Source organism: Cygnus olor, chromosome Z, assembly GCF_009769625.2.
Source record: "Cygnus olor isolate bCygOlo1 chromosome Z, bCygOlo1.pri.v2, whole genome shotgun sequence".
Classification (NCBI taxonomy): Eukaryota; Metazoa; Chordata; class Aves; order Anseriformes; family Anatidae; genus Cygnus; species Cygnus olor.
Genome location: NC_049198.1, coordinates 71138053 through 71157790, shown reverse-complemented (window position 1 = coordinate 71157790; position 19738 = coordinate 71138053). Strand labels below are relative to the sequence as shown.

Here is a 19738-nt window from a genome sequence, read left to right as displayed (position 1 = left end):
CAGGATCACTAGGGTTTCATGAGAGCAAGTCAGACCGTCTATTCACCTCATGTTCTCATCTCAAGCTCTGGAAGAGCTGGAGGAGTGTGTTCTTGGGGGAGCTCTCAGAGTTAGTTTATGCAGGTGCAGTTTAAGAGATAGTCCTCTATCACATTTGCTGATAAACAAAATATTTTCCAGCAGAATAGCATTTGCTCCATAAGGGGGAAATAAACAAAGTGCTTATCTGCTAGAAGAAAAAATAAAATAAAATAAAATAAAATAAAATAAAATAAAATAAAATATTACTTCACTTTCCATTTCAAGGAAGGCAAGTGAGGAAAATCACCCATGCAGTATTTCCTCACACTATGAGAAGTAACTAATCTGGAGAGAGAAACAAGGTATGAGATTTACAGTCTAATTTGTCTACAGAAACACCTTTGATATATATGGCCTAGGCTTGTGACAGCCACGTGGCACATACAGACAGCTAGCACACATGGCTTCAGGTGCAGCGTACTGATCCAGGAGCATAGTGGTCGGCAAAATGAAAGTCAGCATACAAATCCTGAAGAGCCCCAGCTGATCACTGGCAATAAGTGGTATTGATTAAAATCTTTCCAGGGATTTTCTTGGTGACAATCCAAAACACAGCTTTGTATTGGCAGCCACCAAGACTTTCACTTCCAGCTGGCCTTATACTAGCATTTAAAAAGCTACAGCAAAGGTGCCAATTCTACCCAGATAAGCATGGGTTTGAGTATTGTCTATAGTAGTAATTTACCACTCCTAAATGTGTCAGTGCTTTCACCGTTGAGATTGTAGTTGTAGAAAATAGCTGTTGCTAACACCATATGCAGCTCCAAGGGGGAGGAGGCTTCTCTGCCCTTGAGCAAGACCTGCACTGCAGCATACTTTTTTCAAGAAACACATCCTATCATTCAAAGTTACTGGAGAAGCGAGACCAACTACACAGACAGACTTTAAGGTAGTTTTTTTGATCCTAGGATGCCGTTCAGAAGGATACAGCCAGTTCCTTTAAAGCAGTGTAAGGCAGCACTTCCCCGTGAGGACACAGCTTTGAGGCAGCATAGTAACAGCTTCCTTGGTAAATGTGACAGGGAGAAGCTTTGTCACGTGTCAGTATTTTGGATTTGAAAGGCTACTAGCTTTCATCGGACACGCAGTGTTAGGGTGGTTTAGCAGAGCTTGTTTTTTCAGGCTTAAGGTCAGCTTGAGGTTAGAGCACAGAAGAACAAAGAGCCAGGCCCATAAGCCATCTGATCATTCACAACACTACGAACCACTGCTACCATTCTTTTCCTAGACAGTCACGCTGGTTCTATTCCTCACAGGAAGGTCCACACTCCTCAATTTTAGGGCATCATTTAGAAGCAAGTAAAGCCAGATGCTGTTTACACTTCTTTTTTTTTTCCTGGAGAATCGAGTATTAAACATTTGTGATGCCTTTGCTCCCATACACTAGCGTAGTTCTCTTCAACTTAAGACACACAAACACACAAACCTGAGTCAAGCAGAAGTCTGTCTTTAGGACTTATTCTCCCTTCCAAAGTAGTTTGCCATCCACTGCTTATGGTAGCATTGAAGAAACAGTGCAGAAGTTCTGCATGTGGTCACAAGACACTGATGTTCTCAAGAACAATTTATGCTTTGATGACCATTCTAAGTAGAGCTGTTGGCTGAAGTCTTTCAGTGCTGGTTGTATGTACGTTGGATTATTACCTTTATTTTCCGAACAATTTCAACTAGACCCACAAATTCATGTCCCCAAGATAAGTATTCAGACAGATACTTTATGATTTCTGTGAAATATTTGGCTAAGAATCAACAGATTGGGCATTATAAGTTTACCTATAACAGAAGACAACACCTCCTTCTACCCCCCTAGTTTTATTTTCCCATAAAACACATCCCAGAAGTTAATCTGTTAGGTTGTTCTGTAGGCTGGTCCAGCTCTGGGAATTCTAACTCATTAAACAGCTGCAACTCACTGCATGTTTTCCATCCCCACCTTGTCACTGCAGTGTTGCTAGTAGGTAGCTGCCGTGACTTACCTTGCTCTTAGTCACTGTAAGAGAAAGAGATGCAGCATTTGTTTTTCAAGAATTTACTATGTTTCTTACCTCAAGGCCGTAACTGCCACCACCTGCAAAGTATGGGGTTTTGGTTGGTTGGTTTTGGTGTTTTTTTGTTGTTGTGGTGGTGGTGGTGGTGTTTTTTGTTTTGTTTGTTTGTTTTGTTTTTTTCATTGGGGGTGGAATGCAGAGACAGTTTTCTGTCCACTTTCACCCTAGTGATGAGAGTGATTTTCCCCAGCCACAACAGCTTGTGGCCTCAGCTGCACTGCACAGCAGGCTGAGGCAGCCACAGCTTAAGGAGTCAGGACAGCTCAGCATTTAAGATCTTGCTCACGGTCTGCAGAGAACAAGTCTCAGTGAAGTTAATTCAGAAATACACATGAACAAATACCATTTTTAATTGGTGCTTCGCCTTCTGCATACAGAAAGCACCTGCAAGTTGCAACATCTAAACTGTCCCTGAGATCATAAATAGATTTTCATGTAGCAACACTGAGCTGCATCTCCTTGCACTTTAAGAGCTCCTGTCTTGTCTCCTGACCTATTTTACAGAAACCAACTTCTCATCTCAGATAAGGAAGAGAGTGGCTAGTGTGACAGCCAGATGATCTATTTGAGATACCACAGAAGTAGCCCAGAATGCTAGAAGACACCAGGACAACAGCTTGCAGATTAATCCTGGAGCTAATGTCTCCCAGATCAGTATGTCAACAGGAAGGCCTTGGGCTTTATCCTCTACCCCTCTGATCATTAGTTACAGGGACAATGCTGCCTGACATTTATCACAAACCCCTAAGGAACCTACAGAGAAGGATGTGCCCAAATAGCAGACAAAAAGAGCCTTTTAATCTGCTTATCCTACGCACTAGACTCTCCCCTTCTCCCCATTAGGGAGCTCAGAGAGCATCCAGCAGCTCTACTAGGCCCGAGAAGTTTCAGCAGAAGCAGCCCAAAAGATTCTTTCCGACCACCAAGCATAACTTTTTCCACAATGGCTTACAAAAAGCCATTGCCAAGACTCACCCTTCTAAAATCCAGCTGAAGTTAAGAACTGAGTTCCTGTATGTACATTTTTAATATGTTTTCAGTGCTGTCTCATTAAACCACCATTAAAACAATCCTTTTGAAAAGATTATGAAAGCTGTGCAACACTGAATTAAACCTCAAAGTATATCCCTCCCTCCCTCCCTCCCTCAAGTTAAAATAAGACCCATGAAGTAGTAGTTCAGTTGTACAGTAGAAGCTATGCTCATTTTTACCAGATGGCAAGTTTTAAAAAGTAACATTACGAAGACAGTTACTTTAATGCAAGTGTTTGTCCAAGTGTTAGCTATCCCTTTGCCTTGGTCAGAAGAGAAGGGAATTGCAAATTCCACAGAAATTCGCTGTACTGAGAAGATAGGGATCACAAAGAGACCACCACATACAGTTTTACTATAATACTAGAGCACCTATACTGTAAGGTATCACTAAAGCACCCTTACCAATAAATTCCTACTTCTATAATGAAGGCAACTGTGCCATGCTCTGATGAATGTGCTTCCACACCATTACACCCCAGGATGGCTACAGTAAGGAGACAAGAGCTCTGTCCTTTCAGTAAGATCACAGAATGGTTTGGGTTGCAAGGGACCTTAAAGACCACCCAGTTCCAACACCCTGGACACCTCCAAAACAGCTAAAGAAAGCAGTTCTAATCACCACCATTAAGACAGACAGGATACTAGATTCCTCCAGCAGCTTGACTATTGGTAGAGCACTGATAGCAAGTTGGAAGCCATGCCAGGTTTGAGTCAGGTCTTTTACTGCCTAGAAATGACCTGCCAGACACGCATGCACACACACCATGCAACAGAAGAGACAACAGTTCCTTCAAACAGCCATCCAAAACTCAAGTTGTAGGAACAAGACAAGGATGTGGCAGATAACTGCTTATACCTAAAAGCTCCATGGCTTAAGAAATGTGGTTCAGGACATTCACATCCATTATGTAGCGTAACCTCTCCATTCACTTGGGAAGAAAGCCACAGAATTTCCCAAAAGTCAGCAGAAGAGCTTCATGCTGAGGTGAATTCTGAATCACTGTTACTTGTGACCCACAGCAACTACAGGAACCAACACTATTAAGAGAAAGGCTCTTCAACCAAACTAGCAGTCCTTCTGTCCTTGGCAGAAAACTTCCCTCTGTCCTCCCAACCTGCAGGAATTTACTGGTAGAAGCCTCACATTCAGAGGTCCTAGTCCTCATGGGTGACTTGAACCATGCTGATACATACTGGAGAACACACAGCAGAAGTGCCATCAGTCTAAATGGGTTTTTGTAGTGCATCAATGAGAACTTCCTGACATGCAGGGGATTAATAAGCTGTCAAGGGGAGATGCTTCACTGAACTTTAGTACAGTTATTCTTACAAAAAAATGAAGATCTGGTCAGGCACATGAAGGCAGATGGCTGCCTCAGCTACAGTAGACATGACCTGGTGGAATTAAGGCCCCTGAGATGTGGGAGCAAAGCAAAGAGCAGGATCACAACCTCAGACTTCCAGGGGGGAGACTTTGGCTTCTTCATGGATCTGCTGTGAAAAATGAATATGGTGTGGAAGAGACAAGGGATCCATGAGAGCTAGCTGATTTTCATAGAACACCTCTCCAGCCTCAAAACTGGTCCATGCCAGTAAGCAGGACATCAAGCAAAGGTGGCTGGAGGTCTGCGTATACACAAACAAGGAGCTCTAGACTAAATTCTAATATAAAAAGGCAGCACAAAAGAGGCAACAGCAGGGACTAATGACCCAGAAGGAATATAGAGACACTGTCTGAGCATGCAGGGATGGGATTAGCGGGACGGAGCTGAATCTGGCAGAGGATGAGAACAATAAAAGGCTTCTGTGGGTATAATCAGCAGCAAAACAAAGAATAAGGAAAATGCAGTCCTGATGTTGAATAGGGCAGAGAACCTGATGACAAAGGACACAGAAAAGGCCAAGGACCTCAGTGCCTTCTTCACCTTAGCCTTTACTGTTAAGACTTTCAGGAATCTAAGGCCTCCAAGGCCAGTCAGAAAGTTTGGAAAAAGGAAAACAACAACAATTGAGGACCACCAGGTTAGGGAACATTTCGGCAAACAGGACAGATACAAACCCACTGGACACGGTGGACTGGCCCCACGAGCACTGAGGGAGCCGGGCGATGTCACTAATGTCAGTTTTGATTGTCTTGTCTTTATGATGATGATGAGGGGAGGTTGCTGAAGATGGGAAGTGTGGGGGACAACAGCAGCAACCAATGTCACTCATCTCTCCACCAAGGTTTACTGAGGGATCTACAGGCCCATCAGCCTCACCTCAAACCCAGGGAAGTTAATCAAGCAAATTAGATTGGAACCCATTTCGGAACACGTAAAGGACAGAGTGATGAGAAGTCAGCATGGATTTATTCAAGTGTGGTCATGTTTAACCAACCCAATACTATCTACAAGGACATGACTGTCTTGCTGGTTAAGTGGACAGCACTGATGTTGTTTATCTCAACTTGAAGAGGGTTTTCACCACCGCCTCCCATAACATCCTCACAGAAAAGCTGATGAGGCACAAGCTAGGCACACGTACAGTGAAGTGGACTCAACTGGCTGAACTGCTAAGCTCGAATTGCTGTGATCCCTCAAGCTCCAGCTGGAGGGCAGTCAGCAGCTGAGTACATCTGGAGTCTGTAACAGGGCTACTGTTAAACATTCCCATTAATGACCTAAATGATGGGAATGGGCACACCCTCGGCGAGTTTGCTGATGATACAGAACTGGGTGGAACACCTGGCCAGCCAGATGGTTGTATTGCAGTTCAGAGGGACTTCAACAGGCTGGAGAAACGGGTTGGCAGGAAGATCGTGAAATTCAACAAGGATTCAGCAAGAGGAAGTGCAAAGTCCTGCACCTGGCACGAATAACCCCATGTAGCAGTACATGCTGGGGTTTGTCTGGTTTAAAAAAGCAGCTTGGCAGAAGAATAACACAACAACCACCACCACACACACACACACACACCAAATCCTGGTGGAAAAGTTAACCGTAAGCCAACAATATACCTCATGGCAAAGCAAGCCAACAGCCTGCTGGGCTGCTTCAGGCAGACAGCTGCCAGCAGGTGAAGGAAAGCGATCCTTTCCCATGTCTCTCATCAGTGGTAAACAGAGGGTGTTATCCTCTTCTGGGCTCCCCAGTACAAGAGGCATGGGCAGAGCAGAACAAACCCAGCAATGGGAGAAGACGACAGATCAGGAGTTGGAGCATGTCTTAAGAGGAGAGGAAAAGAGAGCTGGGACTGTGCACCTGGAGAAGTGAATGCTCAGGGGATAAATACCTGACAGGAGGGCGTTCAGAAGTTGGCGACAGAGTCCTCTCAACAGACCAAGAAGCAGCGGGCACAGATTTAAATGAAATCTGCTGTATTTCAACAGGAGAAAAAAAGCATTCTAAAAGACAGTCACCCTTACAGTAAAAAAAAAAAAAAAAAAAAAAAAAATCCCAGAGATGTTGGAGTCTCTATCTTTAGAGATATTCAAAAAAGATAATCAAATGCCAACTTCAGAGTCCTAGGCAGCCTGCTTTAGCTAGCACAGCTCTGAGCAGAGGGGTGGACTATAAGATCTCCAAAGGTGCCATCCAACCTCAGCTACTGTATGATTGTCAAGTCTCACGGTCCTGTAGATTGGAACCAAGTTTGGTTCATCCACGCTGACATTGCTTTGTCAGTTCACCCACTTCAGTTCCAACTTTTTGTAATTCTCAGTCTCTCCGAAGACTGAGAATTTACCTCCAGCCTACTCTAAGAACAAAATGTGGTGCTCATCTAAGAGCTCTCATTTAGTCAGAGAAGGAAGAGGTTTGTAGAAGCCCAAGCAGATTTATTTTAAGCTTTCAGATTATTCTGCAAACTGGTTTCATTTGTGGGTGGATGAAGTTAAGATCAATAATTAAACTAGCAACCAAGGAGGCTGGAAGTAGAACTCAAGACTCTCAGTGTATTTCTGCTAGGGAGCCGCCAGGCGCCCCTCCAGAATATGAGTGCTAAGTAAAAAGCACTCCAGCAGCCACACCAAGTATTTATACTCTATCAGGCACTAACACAGGCCTATGGGTTCACTGGAGTGAATCAGATGAGCAAAGGGTCACGTGCAAGCAAGCTTTCAGTTAGTACAGTGAAGTTCCCAGTTGGAGTTCTAACGGCCAGCTCCACGCATTAGCAAATTTCAAGCTGTGCATGCAAGCCTGGTAATTCACATTCACTCTGCTTGATGCATACATACTACCTGTAAAATAGCCTTGAAGCACAGCTCAGCTTTCTACTCTTAATATAACCAACTAGAAGTCAGGCACATCTTCCAAGAAGAAAAGCAAAACAGCTTATAGGCAGCTGGCCACAAAGGACAGTATCAGGTGGTCAGAGATGTCCGAAAGACGACAAGCCAGTCTGATCCCTAGGTGCGGCTGTTCACTCAGCTCCTGCTCAGCTTTTAGCTAGCACACAGCTCACATTAAGTCCCGATATATGCTGGGAGCAGCACCATTAGATCAAAGCAAGAGCAACAGGTAAGCAAGACAGGAGGGGCATGAAGAGATAAAGGTCACTGCGTGGCCATTACCTGCAGCTCACTGCCTCCTGCAGTCATAATTCTTGCACACTGATTATCAGATGTCTCTTCAGAATCCACTAACCCATGGAAATGGTATACACCAAACCTCCAAACTGCGAGGTATTTATATGCCAACCTACCCAAAACATTTCTGAAGTGGATCCAACAGAGCCTGGACCTCAGAGGTTTTCATGCTTCCTGCTGTGAAACAGGGGACGCCTGAAGCGTGGCGGAGGAGGAAGGGTAAGTGCTCTCACTGGCATCTAGGGAACTATTTTGCTTACAGGCGTGAAAGTTGAAAGTCACGAGTCAGAGAACTTATAAGTGAGCAACCTCATAAATTAAGTGACAGATTAGTGAATTCACATTAGACTAGTGTGTATGAAGAAGACTGAGCTATTGTTTGTTTTCCCTCCTAATGAGCTCATAAAATAAAGTTCAATGTACAGAGCATGTTATCTCGTACACTGGAGAGATCCAAACGGACTGTGACACCAGCACAGGTGCAACATTAGGGCTTTCGGGGTGGCAGGCAAGAACCCAGCACTGGGAGTTAGCACCCTGTGCAATAGTTGCAAGTCTCAGTGCAGACCACAGGAAGAACTGACACCACCACCCTGCTGGGAAGCTACTTCTATGACACAAGGCTAGAAGGACTACAAAGACAACAGCTAGAGGATAGCAGAAGTAAGCCATACAGAACACTATTTCTAATTCTGCACAGCCTGGCGCTTCCAACGTTTAGCAACAGGCAGTTACATCTGCAAAACCTCTGTGGGGCTGCAACAATCATGCAGCAGCATACCACGTACATCTCATCTCTGCTCCAAACCCAGCAAGCTCTTAATAATGCCTTTTATCCTCAGTGTCAGAGGATAGGGCAAATTCACTATCGAAAGAGACAAACTTGTGAACCAGAGAGAGTGATGTAGGCACATACAACCAAACTTCCTTTTTTTCCCCCCGATAAAAAAAAAAAAATCCACGCTGACACTTCCCCATTGGCGTTACCACCTTCTGCAGAAGATCTGCTCCAAAAAGCAGACCTCAATCAGCTTGCACGCATGCCTTCCAAAAGCTCTGTAAGAGCTGCAAAACTGAGTTCTTGCTTTAGTTCTGCTCTGGACAGTGCCACGTACCCTGAGGGATTGCTTTCTCCTGCATGTTTCCCTCTCAGATGATACCAGGGGGTCAGCACTGCTCAGGCTCAGCTTCAGCTACAGCTGAAGGCTACCAAGGGTAGCCTGAAAATAAGCCTGAAAAAGCTCGTGGTGGTCAGACATCAAGGCAACCAACGTTTTATGCAATTAGACTTGAAGGGAGCAGAATGCTATGGCTAGAAAGATCTGGGCAGTACAGAAATGCTTCAGAGATAAGAGCTTACAATTTACGTGTTTTGTTTGTTGCAGAACCACTGTGAATCCTAAGCATATAGCCAGATACGTCCATTCATTTAAGAGGTTAAATGCTGCTCAGAAATAAAGGTTTCCTGGCTCTTAGAACAGCTGTCTCCTACACATCAGGATGAAGACAGTATTTCAGACACTGAATATTCTGTAGCCCTCTTGATAAGACTCAAAGTACTTGAGAAATCATCTATTGCCACTCAGAGGGCCTCTGAATCAGAGAAGCCACAGAAAACAGCAGACGGTTTTCCTTCCCTTTCCCACGACTGCTCTAATGCCATTTGCCCCTGATCTTAAACAGAAACCAAAGGTTTGTCAGACTTCAAAGTCAGGCAAGGTCTAAGCCAGCAGATTACTGCCAAATTTTACTACTAATAATAATAATAAAAAAAAAAAAACACAGCAAGACACATGCAGGCAACATTCCTGTCCTCCAGGTTCCTCTGACTCAGGATAAGGTAGCGTCCTTACTCAGCTGCTCCAAAAAGGCAAGAAAACCGTGCTTTAAAGAACACAAAGCAGCGATGGCAATGGTTCAACCACTTCAGTCTGCAAATCTGCGGCAGTGGAAACTGAAGCGCTGCTTTAAGGACAGAGAAATTCCCCTGTTCCTGCACTTTCCCCTCCAAGAGTATCCCAGTCTCAGTACAGGAGGTACATTCATCTTGCAGCAGCGTTTAGGAAGTGGTTGCTCAGAGCAGATAACAAGAACCTGCAGTTCGTGGTGATGGGTCAGCAACTGCACTGTCCCTCTGCTAGAGGACACCCCTGCTAGAGGGGTGTCCTCATATAGCCATGGCTATGGACCGTATTTCTTACAGAAGCTTACTGACTCAGAGACACTTAGACGCGAGAGGCTTCGACCCAAACTTCTCCTGCAGTGCCAGTCTCCACCAGACCCTCCAGAAGAGACCCGTGGAAAGGCCAGGAGAACAGACATGCACAGCTCCTGTTCTTGGATCAATAAACAACAGATGCAGAGCTTTAAACCTGAGTCAGACGTGAATATGAATCTCCCTCTGTTACCCATCGACCAGAGCTATCTGCACGCTGTGAGCAGATTAGAGAGCTAGCCTCTCCAGGGACCAGCGACCCACCACCAGAGATCAAGATGAGGAGAGATACTAACCACCTAAAAGGCTCTATTTACCTCCACTTATCACACTCACTCTCCAGACTACTCCGACAGCTGAAGTTTGCTATTGCCTTAAGTTTAGGAACACCTGTTTGCTCACTGAAGTTTTTCACAAAGTGAGAAAGAAGTCAACCCGTTTGTTTCTTGCCAGTGCTTCAGGTATTAAGTTGAGGAAGGGATAGCCTTCACCCAGCGGAGCTGCTGGACTTCTTCCATCAGAAGGATCAGACGTTTGGCTTTTTCTGCTAATTCAGCTAGACAGAAAAAAAAAAAAAGGAAAGAAAAGAAAAAAAAAAAAAGAATGCTGCTCTCTTCCTACTGGAAATCCTTTATTCTGCAAGGCTCATTACCCCAGTGCCACTTCCAGGTCAACCAGAGAACTGCTCTCGAGTCTAAAAATCCCTTACCTCAGCCCCTTTTTGCTTTCCCCCTTACAGCACGTCCATGCCGCCAAGCGCCCCAAACAGGACAGCACTGCATAAAGCTGCTAGAAGACGGACTTCACTATGTTGCTGGTGTAAAAACCAGGCAAGAAACCTCCCTATCGAGGAGAAAGCTGGCTGACCACAGCCAGAGGCTGCAGCCTGGGCAGCCGCAAGAGCCGGAGGGCAGCTGCCAACACCAACCAGTTGCTGCAGGTCGGTCGGGCAGCAACGGGGCTACACGAGCAAATCCTATTTTCCACGGAGAGAAGTACCCTACAGCATCTGCCCCGCTCCAAGTTCGCCTCCTCTTGAGAGCCATCAACTCTTGGGCAAGCATCTCGGATGAAGGAGCGTGTTCCCAGAGGGGAGGTAAGCCTGGTAAGCCTAGAGCAGCAGCGGGCAAATGCTCGAGGAGACAACTCTGGGCACAAGCAGCAGCATCTGCACACACGGGTACGGGGCAGCTGAAGGCGACACATGGAGGCCACCTCGGCCCATTCCTCTGAAGCCCGGGAGCGTGTCAGGCTGGGCACTACTGGCAGCCCCGAGGTGTCCAGAGGGCAGCAAGTCTGTTCGTCCCAGCAGTGGCTGTGTGCCACAGCAGGCGCCTTGTGTCAGCCCTGCACACCTCGTGCACGCTGCACTGGGCCCAGAGGTGCTCCTACACAGAAAGTTTCAGCCCGAACTTACTCCGGGCAATGCTTGCTCCAGGGAAACCCTACCTGAGCGCTTTTCAGGAAGCCTGCCCACGGAGACACTAAGCGCTCGGAAGAATAGTTGGTGTGCCAGCAGCACCGTGATGCTTTCACACCCGGGGATTATCACGTCCGAGGCCCACACATGGGCAAGGTGCTTCCCCGCCGACACTATGCCACAGCTCGGGGAGCAGAGGGAAAGCGAGGCACAGACACTCGTGCAACAGCATCCTTCCCCCATCACTGCTGCGAGAAACCACGCAGGGGCTGAGCCCCGGGGAGCAAAATCACAGATAATCGCGCAGAGTCCTCACCCTGCCCCTTGCACCCCAGGGCGCTCGCAAGGGGGGGGCTCAGCAGCACCCTGCGCCTCGTCCCCCCGCGGGGACACAAGGCTGCAGCCGGGGAAGAGGACGAGGAGGGGAACCGCGGCCCTCCCCCTATCCCCCCCCCCGCATGCAGCAGCCCCCCCGCGGCCGTACCTTGTCGGCGATGCCGCGGGGCAGCAGCAGGTCGGGGCTGGGGCTGAGCGCCGGCCCCATCTCCTCGCTGCTGGACGTGGCCAGGGGATGCGGCATCTCCCGCAGCGACTTCGGCCCGGAGGACGGCAGCGGCTTGGGGGCGCCGGGCGCCGCGCCCGACATCGCGACAGGGGAGGGCGGGCGGCGACCGGAGGAGGCTCGGCTCGGCTCGGCTCGGCCCGGCTCCGCTCGGCTCCGCTCGGCTCTGCGGGGCCACAGCCGGAGCCTGCCCGCCGCCACCGCGCTGCCAGGCGGCGGCGGACGAGGCGGAGGCGGCGGCGGAGGAGGCGGAGCGAGAGCGGCCCTGAGCCGCCCGCCCCCGGGCTGCGGCCGCCGCCCGCGCCACCTGCCCCCGGCACGGCTCGGCTCGGCTCGGGAGGGGAAGGGAAGGGACGGGAAAGGAGGGGAAGGGACTCGCGTGTGTCCGCGGGGGGTGCCGGGGGCGCGCTTGCGCCGCGCTCCCAGGGGCGTTCCGCGCTGCGGGGGGTGGGCGGTGGGGTGCCGGGGGGGGGGGGTGGGTGTGAGGTCTGGGGGCAGCTAGGAGAGGGGGAAAAAAAAAAAAATAGGAAAGGGCATTGAAAAAAAAAAAACTAGGAAAGGGTACTGAAAAATTTTAGGAAAACGAACTGGAAAAAACAAGTAGGAAAGGGCACTGAAAAGAATTAGAAAAATGCACAGAAAAGAAAAAAGGAAAAGGAAAGGAAAGAAAAGAAAAGAAAAAAAAAGGAAAAGAGAAAAGAAAAAAGAAAAAGAAAAGAAAAAAAAAGAAAAGAAAAAAGGAAAGGAAAGGAAAAAAAAGGAAAGGAAAGGAAAGAAAAAAGGAAAGGAAAAAGGAAAGGAAAAGGAAAGGAAAGGAAAGGAAAGGAAAGGAAAGGAAAGGAAAGGAAAGGAAAGGAAAGGAAAGGAAAGGAAAGGAAAGGAAAGGAAAGGAAAATGCACTGCAAAAAGAATTAGGAAAAGGCACTGAAAAAAAATAGGAAAAGGCACTGAAAAAAAAGCAAAATGCACTAAAAAATAGGAAAAGGCACTGAAAAATGAATAGGAAAAGGCACTGGAAAGAAATTAGGAAAAGACATTAAAAAAATTGGAAAATGCACTAAAAAATAGAAGGCACTGAAAAAAAATAAGCAAGTGCATTTAAAAAATAGGAAAAGGCGTTTAAAATAAACTAGGGAAATGCACTGAAAAAAAGAATTAGGAATAGGCACTGAAAAAAATTAGTAAAAGGAATGGAAAAAAGAAAAAGGCACTGAAAATAACCTAGGAAAGTGCACTAAAAGAAATTAGGAAAAAGCACTGAAAATAAACTAGGGAGACGCACTGAAAAGCTTTACTCTGATCCTGTGTTGATAAACAAAAAAGTATATATATTTTTTTCAGGCAACCTCAAATCCAGGCTCTATTATACTTTGATTAAACAAGCTGAGAGATGGCATCAAGTCCTGCAGAAATGATCCCTGCAGATTACAATTTACTGATCTGTCCTCAGTTAACGACGTGTTAAAGCATTTGTGACTGCTGAATAGTTAGCAAAGGGGAGAAAAAAAAATAATCGTGGTCTGTTTTAAGACATTCCCCGAGCAGATAAAGCAGCTGCACATCTGTGATAAATTATTCTTTGTGAATAATTTGCTCAGTGCTAACTGGACGTAATAGAATAACATGCTACTGGGGGAAGAAGAGACAGATCGCTGTTAGGCTGCTATAATCCCTTACAGCTGTGTATAGAAATATAAAAATACGCACGCGTATATGTGACCATACAGGACTCGGATGCTGTGAGCATTTTTGCCCACATTTAACTTCTCCTGAGGGAGGGAGTGCAGCCCGTTGAAACAAAAAGGGCAGCGCTGCCACCTAAAGCTAGGCTAGCAAAGCTTTGCATGTGTCAGCTCACGAGCAGGACAAGTGTGGGAGTGCAGCACTGTGGACTTTGACTGCACAAAGAAATGCTATTTATCCCAGCAAGCACAATGACAAAAAAAAATCCTTGCTATAAGTAGCTACTTAATATTATGCAATGTTTGAATGCTGTTAACACTCAAAAACCCAAAACAAGTCCCAGGCCCCAGTGAGAAAGAGGCTGTGAAGAATGCCGTGTTAGTTACACTTAAGAAACAGCAACTAATTTATCTCTCAGGGAAAGGAAACAGCACAAACTAGCCAGCAGGCAGGTTCGTCTATCTGCCACGCTGCTCAGGAACCAGTTCCCTTCATCTGAGCCCGTTTACGACTTACCAAGAGCTTTTTAAGCATCTTCACCCAGCTGTTTGTTCCGACTCAAAACCTTCTCCGAAGGAGGCCCGTCGAGGAAGCTTACACCAACACTGCCAAAATTCAGAAACCTGGGCACACTGTGGCTGTGTGCGTGCACAAAAGACCCGCTCACTAAACCCATTGGCCTGGTGGGCAGCAAGCTGAGCACCAGCCTGCTGTGTCCTTGCAGCAGCAGACCTATAATACCCTGGGCTGCCTGAACAGCAAGCAGTGTAGCCAGCAGATGGAGGGCAGGGATTATCACCCTCTCCTTGGCACTCGTTATACCACAGCAGAACTATTGTGTCTGATTCTAGGCCCCCTAATACAGGAAAGACACTGGGAAACTGGAGATCGAGTTCAGAGGAGGGTGCTGAGATGGCTGGTGACTGGAGCAGTTGCCTTGCAAACAGAAACTTTGGGGACAAGGCTCTTCCAGCCTGGAGCAGAGACAGCTTCAGGGGCACTTAACTGCAGCCCCCAGTACCCCGCAGGGGGGGGATGGAGGAGATGGAGCTGGGCTCTTCACAGTGGTGCACAGCAGGAGGGTGAGAGACACAGGACATGAACTGAAAGAGGCAGTTCTGATTGATGTCAGGAAGAACTTCTTCCCCATGAGGGCACCTCAGAGGAACAGGTTGCCAAGAAAGACTGTGCATTCTCTGTCCTTAGATATTTTCAAGACCTGACTGCGTAAAGCCCTGAACAATTTGATGTGATTTCATGCCTGACAGTGTTTTGAGCAGGAGATTGGACTGGAGACCTCCCAAAGTCCCTTCCAACCCGAATGGTTCCGTGATTCAGATAATGTTTGTTGCTAAGGAGGTCATATATCTAGTTTCTGAAGTGATGTGAGGTCACCTCCCAACTTTCCCACACACAAAGATGAAGTTCCAAGCTCTAGCAATTTATTTATTGGTTTAGCTCCCTGTGAATACTGCATGGCCAGGCAACATGCCTCTCTGCTTGCTGATCACATTTCTCTGTGTTGCCTGAATGGTTTCTGCTTGGAGCTGAAGCATGTCATCCTTGGTCTTTTCATCTGACACAAACTACTTAGAAATGCTTCCAAATAACTAACTGGATCCGTGTATGTAAAATGCAGTCATGAATGCAGCAAGCTGTAACCTGGTTGGAAAAAGTTCAGAAGACATTAACAGAAGGATTCATAACCAGGAAAACACAGAAACCTCGTGATTATTAATATGGTGATGTTCCTAAATTCTCACTATGGTAGTCATGTTTAAATTTCAGAATTCCAGCACCTAGCGTGCTATCAAGGCGGTTAATTGTTGAGCAGTTAACTGTCTTTTCTGTATAGATCCGTGGATCATTTCAATATGAATGTTCACTACAACTCATTTCTGGTAACAGCATGGATTTTGTGAAACCAAGCAGACAGGTGATAGTATCTGTAAATCTCTTAAGGACTGAAGATGAGACTGCAAGGCAGATGCCTACCTTCCTCTGAATTCAACGAGTACTCAGTCTGTAAATATCCCTCTAGGCAGCAATCTAGGTGTAACAGCAATGTATATATTTTAAGTAGCAGATACAAACTATCATACTCAGAACCAGAAGAGAAAAAATGAAAAATCATGAAAATACATGAAACTTGTAATTTGTAAAGTGTGCAACTGACTGACCTTTTCTTTGCTGTCTTCTCTGCAACTTATTGCATGCAGAAGCTCGTTATAACTTCCTCTTTAGCCATGAGAGAAACCTTTTTTTTTTCTTTAACATGGAAGATGACAATCTTATATAAACACTTGATTCCAAGAGCTAGAACTCCAAAAAGACAGAAAGTAGAACATTTTAATACTTGCATTTGAAAAGTTAAGAGTCAGCAGCAAGTTCTCGTACCTGTATTAGAACTAGTGATGGTTCGAACATTATCAGAGGAGCTAAGCAACTCCAAATATTTTGTGTATGAAACAAAAAAGCAAATAGGTATGCCATGTAGCTGACTTCTTGCAGGAAAATTCTTCCACACACAAATAGATATCTCTAAGTGCATCAGCATGTGGATCATCTGGCTCCAGCAGCAGGCAAAAGAATGTACAGCCAGTAGCAGAGAAAGGAAAGTATCTATTTTCCTAGTAACATTGGAATAAATAAATGTCTCAAATCTGCTAAGAAGTTATGACTGATTAAAAAGATGGTAACGTTCCATTCTCCAGTTCCTTCTCCACTCCACTAACTGCAGTGGTGTAATTTTAGGACTGTAATACTTCCCTCGACATACTTATTGGTAGTCTTCTTTCTGTAAACTTTCACCAAGTTAAAAACAATCAGGACATGAAACATGCAAGCAACAGAACAAAATACAAAATGGGAATCAAAATCAGTGATTAACTGAAAAGAGACTGAAATTCAATGCCCATCTTGTAACACAGGTTAACCAGAAAAAAAAGATTGCATGCTCTCCTACCAAAATCTTAACTGTTTCTTATGTTTACATCATTTCAGCTTAAAAACAAGATAAAACAAGACAGGCACGTGTATAACACTAACCAAGCAAGAGGACAAACAGCGAATGTAGGGATCAAGAATCTCATCATTTCAAGACAAAGGTCACCAGTTTTGTGTGTTTAAGTTTCCCGGAGAAAATAGTTCTGCCTTTATATCTCTGAAATCAAAACCCTACAGGCTACCTCTTCAGAATTTTACCAGGTTGAATAGAGAGAGGAAAGGCCTATAGTTTGCCTTTTCGTGCCCCTGTGACAGGGGTACAGCAGGGCTGTACAGGGATACTTTTGCATTTCCACTATGACAGGGTTAGTTTAGGAAGTACTCATATTACTTTTGGTGTTTAGATCTGTTTTCTCATTCAGGGCTGAGATACATTATTATTAAGCATCTTTGGCAACAAATGGAGAGCGTTCTGTTTATGTTACATCTCCTGTTATTTTTACTGATGGTGGGACCAAGGCCAGAATAAGCAAGAACGGGAGTTTTGAACAGAACCTACACAGTGCTGTAGAGTTGTATTATGTTTCAGATACCCTCAGAGTTGTTAGTGTAGAAGCAGTTTAGTCGTGGGTTCTGAGAACTGGGTGCTTTCTCAATTTTTTTTTTAAGAGGATTTAAAAAAGCAATCTTTAAAACAATCCCTAACTTGACAGATAATACAAACAACTGCAAATATACTATTTGTCAGCAATAGAATTTAGTGGCAAGGTGTTTTCATTCATAGGAAGGATTGGAAAAACTCCTTAGTAATCATGGAAAGTGACCTGCAGGGTAAGCTATTTACAAATTTAAAGATAGGCAGCACCAGTAGGTTACTGCTGTTCTGATCTGGATTGCAGGTACTCCAATAATACCACTTAGAATGTTTTTATAATGGCAGATGGCTTCATAAGTGCTCAGTATGAGCCTGAGAAGGACTTCTTCAGCTATTTCATAACATTCTTTTTCTAATGCATCTTCATCTTCCTGTTAGATAATGAGACGTTAAATGTCAACTGAGTTTAAAATGACTAGCAAGAGGCTATCTTCAGGTTGAATTTACTTACCAGACCAGCCATGTAAAACCTTCTTGCTTTTCATCAAGTGTTCTATTTAAAGCCTAAATGATAGGATTCTTCTGCATAGCACACTCCAGACAGTACAGACAACAAACAATAAGGTAGGCTGGAGGCCACACCAGACAGACAGTCAGGCTTGTCTGGTTTGTCAGGTCAGTGGCAGGAAAGGCTTTTTTTCCTGCCGTTTAAAAGACCTCCTTGACCCCTTTCTCTTTTTCCACCTGTGCTCTACTTGGAGAGGATAACTAGCATCTGTCTGCTCATGAGCATATATGAAAATAATACACAGTGTGACCATTCTAGAGGATGTTCCAAAATTAAAATCCAACTGTATTTTGAAAAAAAAAAGTCCTTCCTTCTCTGTGCTACAACTCATGTCTTTCGCTGCAGAGGTTTCAGAGAGCAGGCTTTTGCCCCAAGCCAGTTAAATCTCATGCACATGCTTGACTCTGCTGGAAGTTTTGTAATGACTTCCTAATAGATGCTATATAAATGCTACATTTTACAATCTTTTATTTGAATATGGTGAACAAAAAAGAGAAATTTGAGGGAAAATGAAAGTATTCTGATGTACTAGAGATTAGACTCTGTTCCTTTCAAGGGATACATTTGTTCCTATTTCTACAACCCAAGGAGGAAATTAATTTACTGATATGAAACTCCTCAAAGCCAAACAATCATTTGACTCGAGGCAGCACCATGTTTTCAGACAGATGCTCAAAGCTACTACTACGATTAATTTTCATCATGCTTAAACAAAACTTCAGAATTAACAAGTCCCAACCTTTCTACAGTTGAGTTGTTTCCTTGCTCAGGACTCATCCCCATTGCCCTACTATGTTTCCTTTTTCTACCCTCTTTCCTTGCTCCCCAGCCCAGGACCACAGTCCACTAAGTAAATTTTTGTCACCAGTGTTAGCTGGGTCACGGAAGAGCCCAGCAGCTAAGCCTCTCAAATAGCAATTTTGCAAAATCACTTACATCTTGGTTCTGGCACAAGTGTTCAGTGAAATGCATCAGGCGGGGTTACCAGCCAGGGCTCTGCGCTGCTCTTCACTTGCAATGCTTCTCAGCAGGTAACAGATGACATGCAAAATCTCTCGCTGAAGTGAACTGCAGATCACCCAAGACAGCATAATTAAAAGGCAGAAAAAACAGCACACATGACAACTCTTAAGATACGATGAGAACTCAGTAAAACAAAGCAAACAGGAAAAAAAAAAATCAGAAACAGGGAAGTTCAATCAGCTGTTTAGGCAAAGAGACTTGAAAATAATGCCCATATGTGCAAATGGCAGCAATGTTTGCCTTCAACAGTATTAACACAACTTTAATAGTCCTAAAGCAAACAGAAAAGTCCCTGTGATTGTCAGCTATTTGCTGGTTGCTCAGGTGCTGGTTGGGGTTTCATTAAGACATAAACACACAGAGACTGGCTTTACCAGGCAAAAAGTCCAGGTAGCCAAATTCTAAATGTGGAAATTACAAGTCTCTAGACATCTCTCTAACTTGTCCAGGTTTAACATTTTCACTCTTAGCAAGGCTCTGAAAAGTATGAATGCGTGTACAGCCAGGCAGCATACTTGGTCATCAGGACATTCCCTCTCCCAGAATTTGCATGCACAATACATGAAAAATGTACTATTTTAGGTCAAATGAATGTTGCAGATACCAATAGGATTTTTATATGTTCTGTACACTCCCCTGAAATATTATTTCCACATCATCTGCTGCAGCTGGCCGCAGCGGAAGTTTTTTTTTTTAAAAATGTCATTTCTCTTCGACAATTAAGCATATATCTGGTTGTCCAAGATAATGGAACAGCGTGGCATTTGGCAGGCACCCTCCCTACATTCTTACCAATATGAGTAATTCCACCCTAACTAAAACAACTCTGATTTTAACAAGCCCTCATTCCACTTTTAGCCAGGAAACTGTCTTTTAAGTTAGGGACTGGTAAGACTTGCTGAAAGAGGCAGCAGATGCTTTTTAAAGGCTTGTGGTGCATGAGAGACACGATACCAGGTTTGAGATCCCCCATGGTGGGTCAGGATGCCCAAT

General features: G+C 45.0%; 1 protein-coding gene and 1 long non-coding RNA gene across 2 annotated transcripts in view; both read right to left on the bottom strand.

Moving 5' to 3' along the window:
* The window catches only part of SNX30 (sorting nexin family member 30), a 49458-nt gene extending 37279 nt beyond the window's left edge, over window positions 1-12179 (bottom strand). Inside the window, exon 1 of the mRNA XM_040540372.1 lies at window positions 11853-12179. Within this exon, the coding sequence (XP_040396306.1) occupies window positions 11853-12014 (162 nt within the window). The 5' untranslated portion in view covers window positions 12015-12179. The remainder of the gene's footprint in view (window positions 1-11852) is intronic.
* A 1095-nt stretch (window positions 12180-13274) lies between these two features.
* Window positions 13275-19339, bottom strand: LOC121061478. The gene is made up of 3 exons (XR_005815097.1): window positions 18708-19339; window positions 15794-15935; window positions 13275-15275 (listed from the first exon to the last, which is right to left on the bottom strand). It is a non-coding gene; the product is annotated as an uncharacterized LOC121061478 (long non-coding RNA).
* Window positions 19340-19738: the final 399 nt, after the last annotated feature.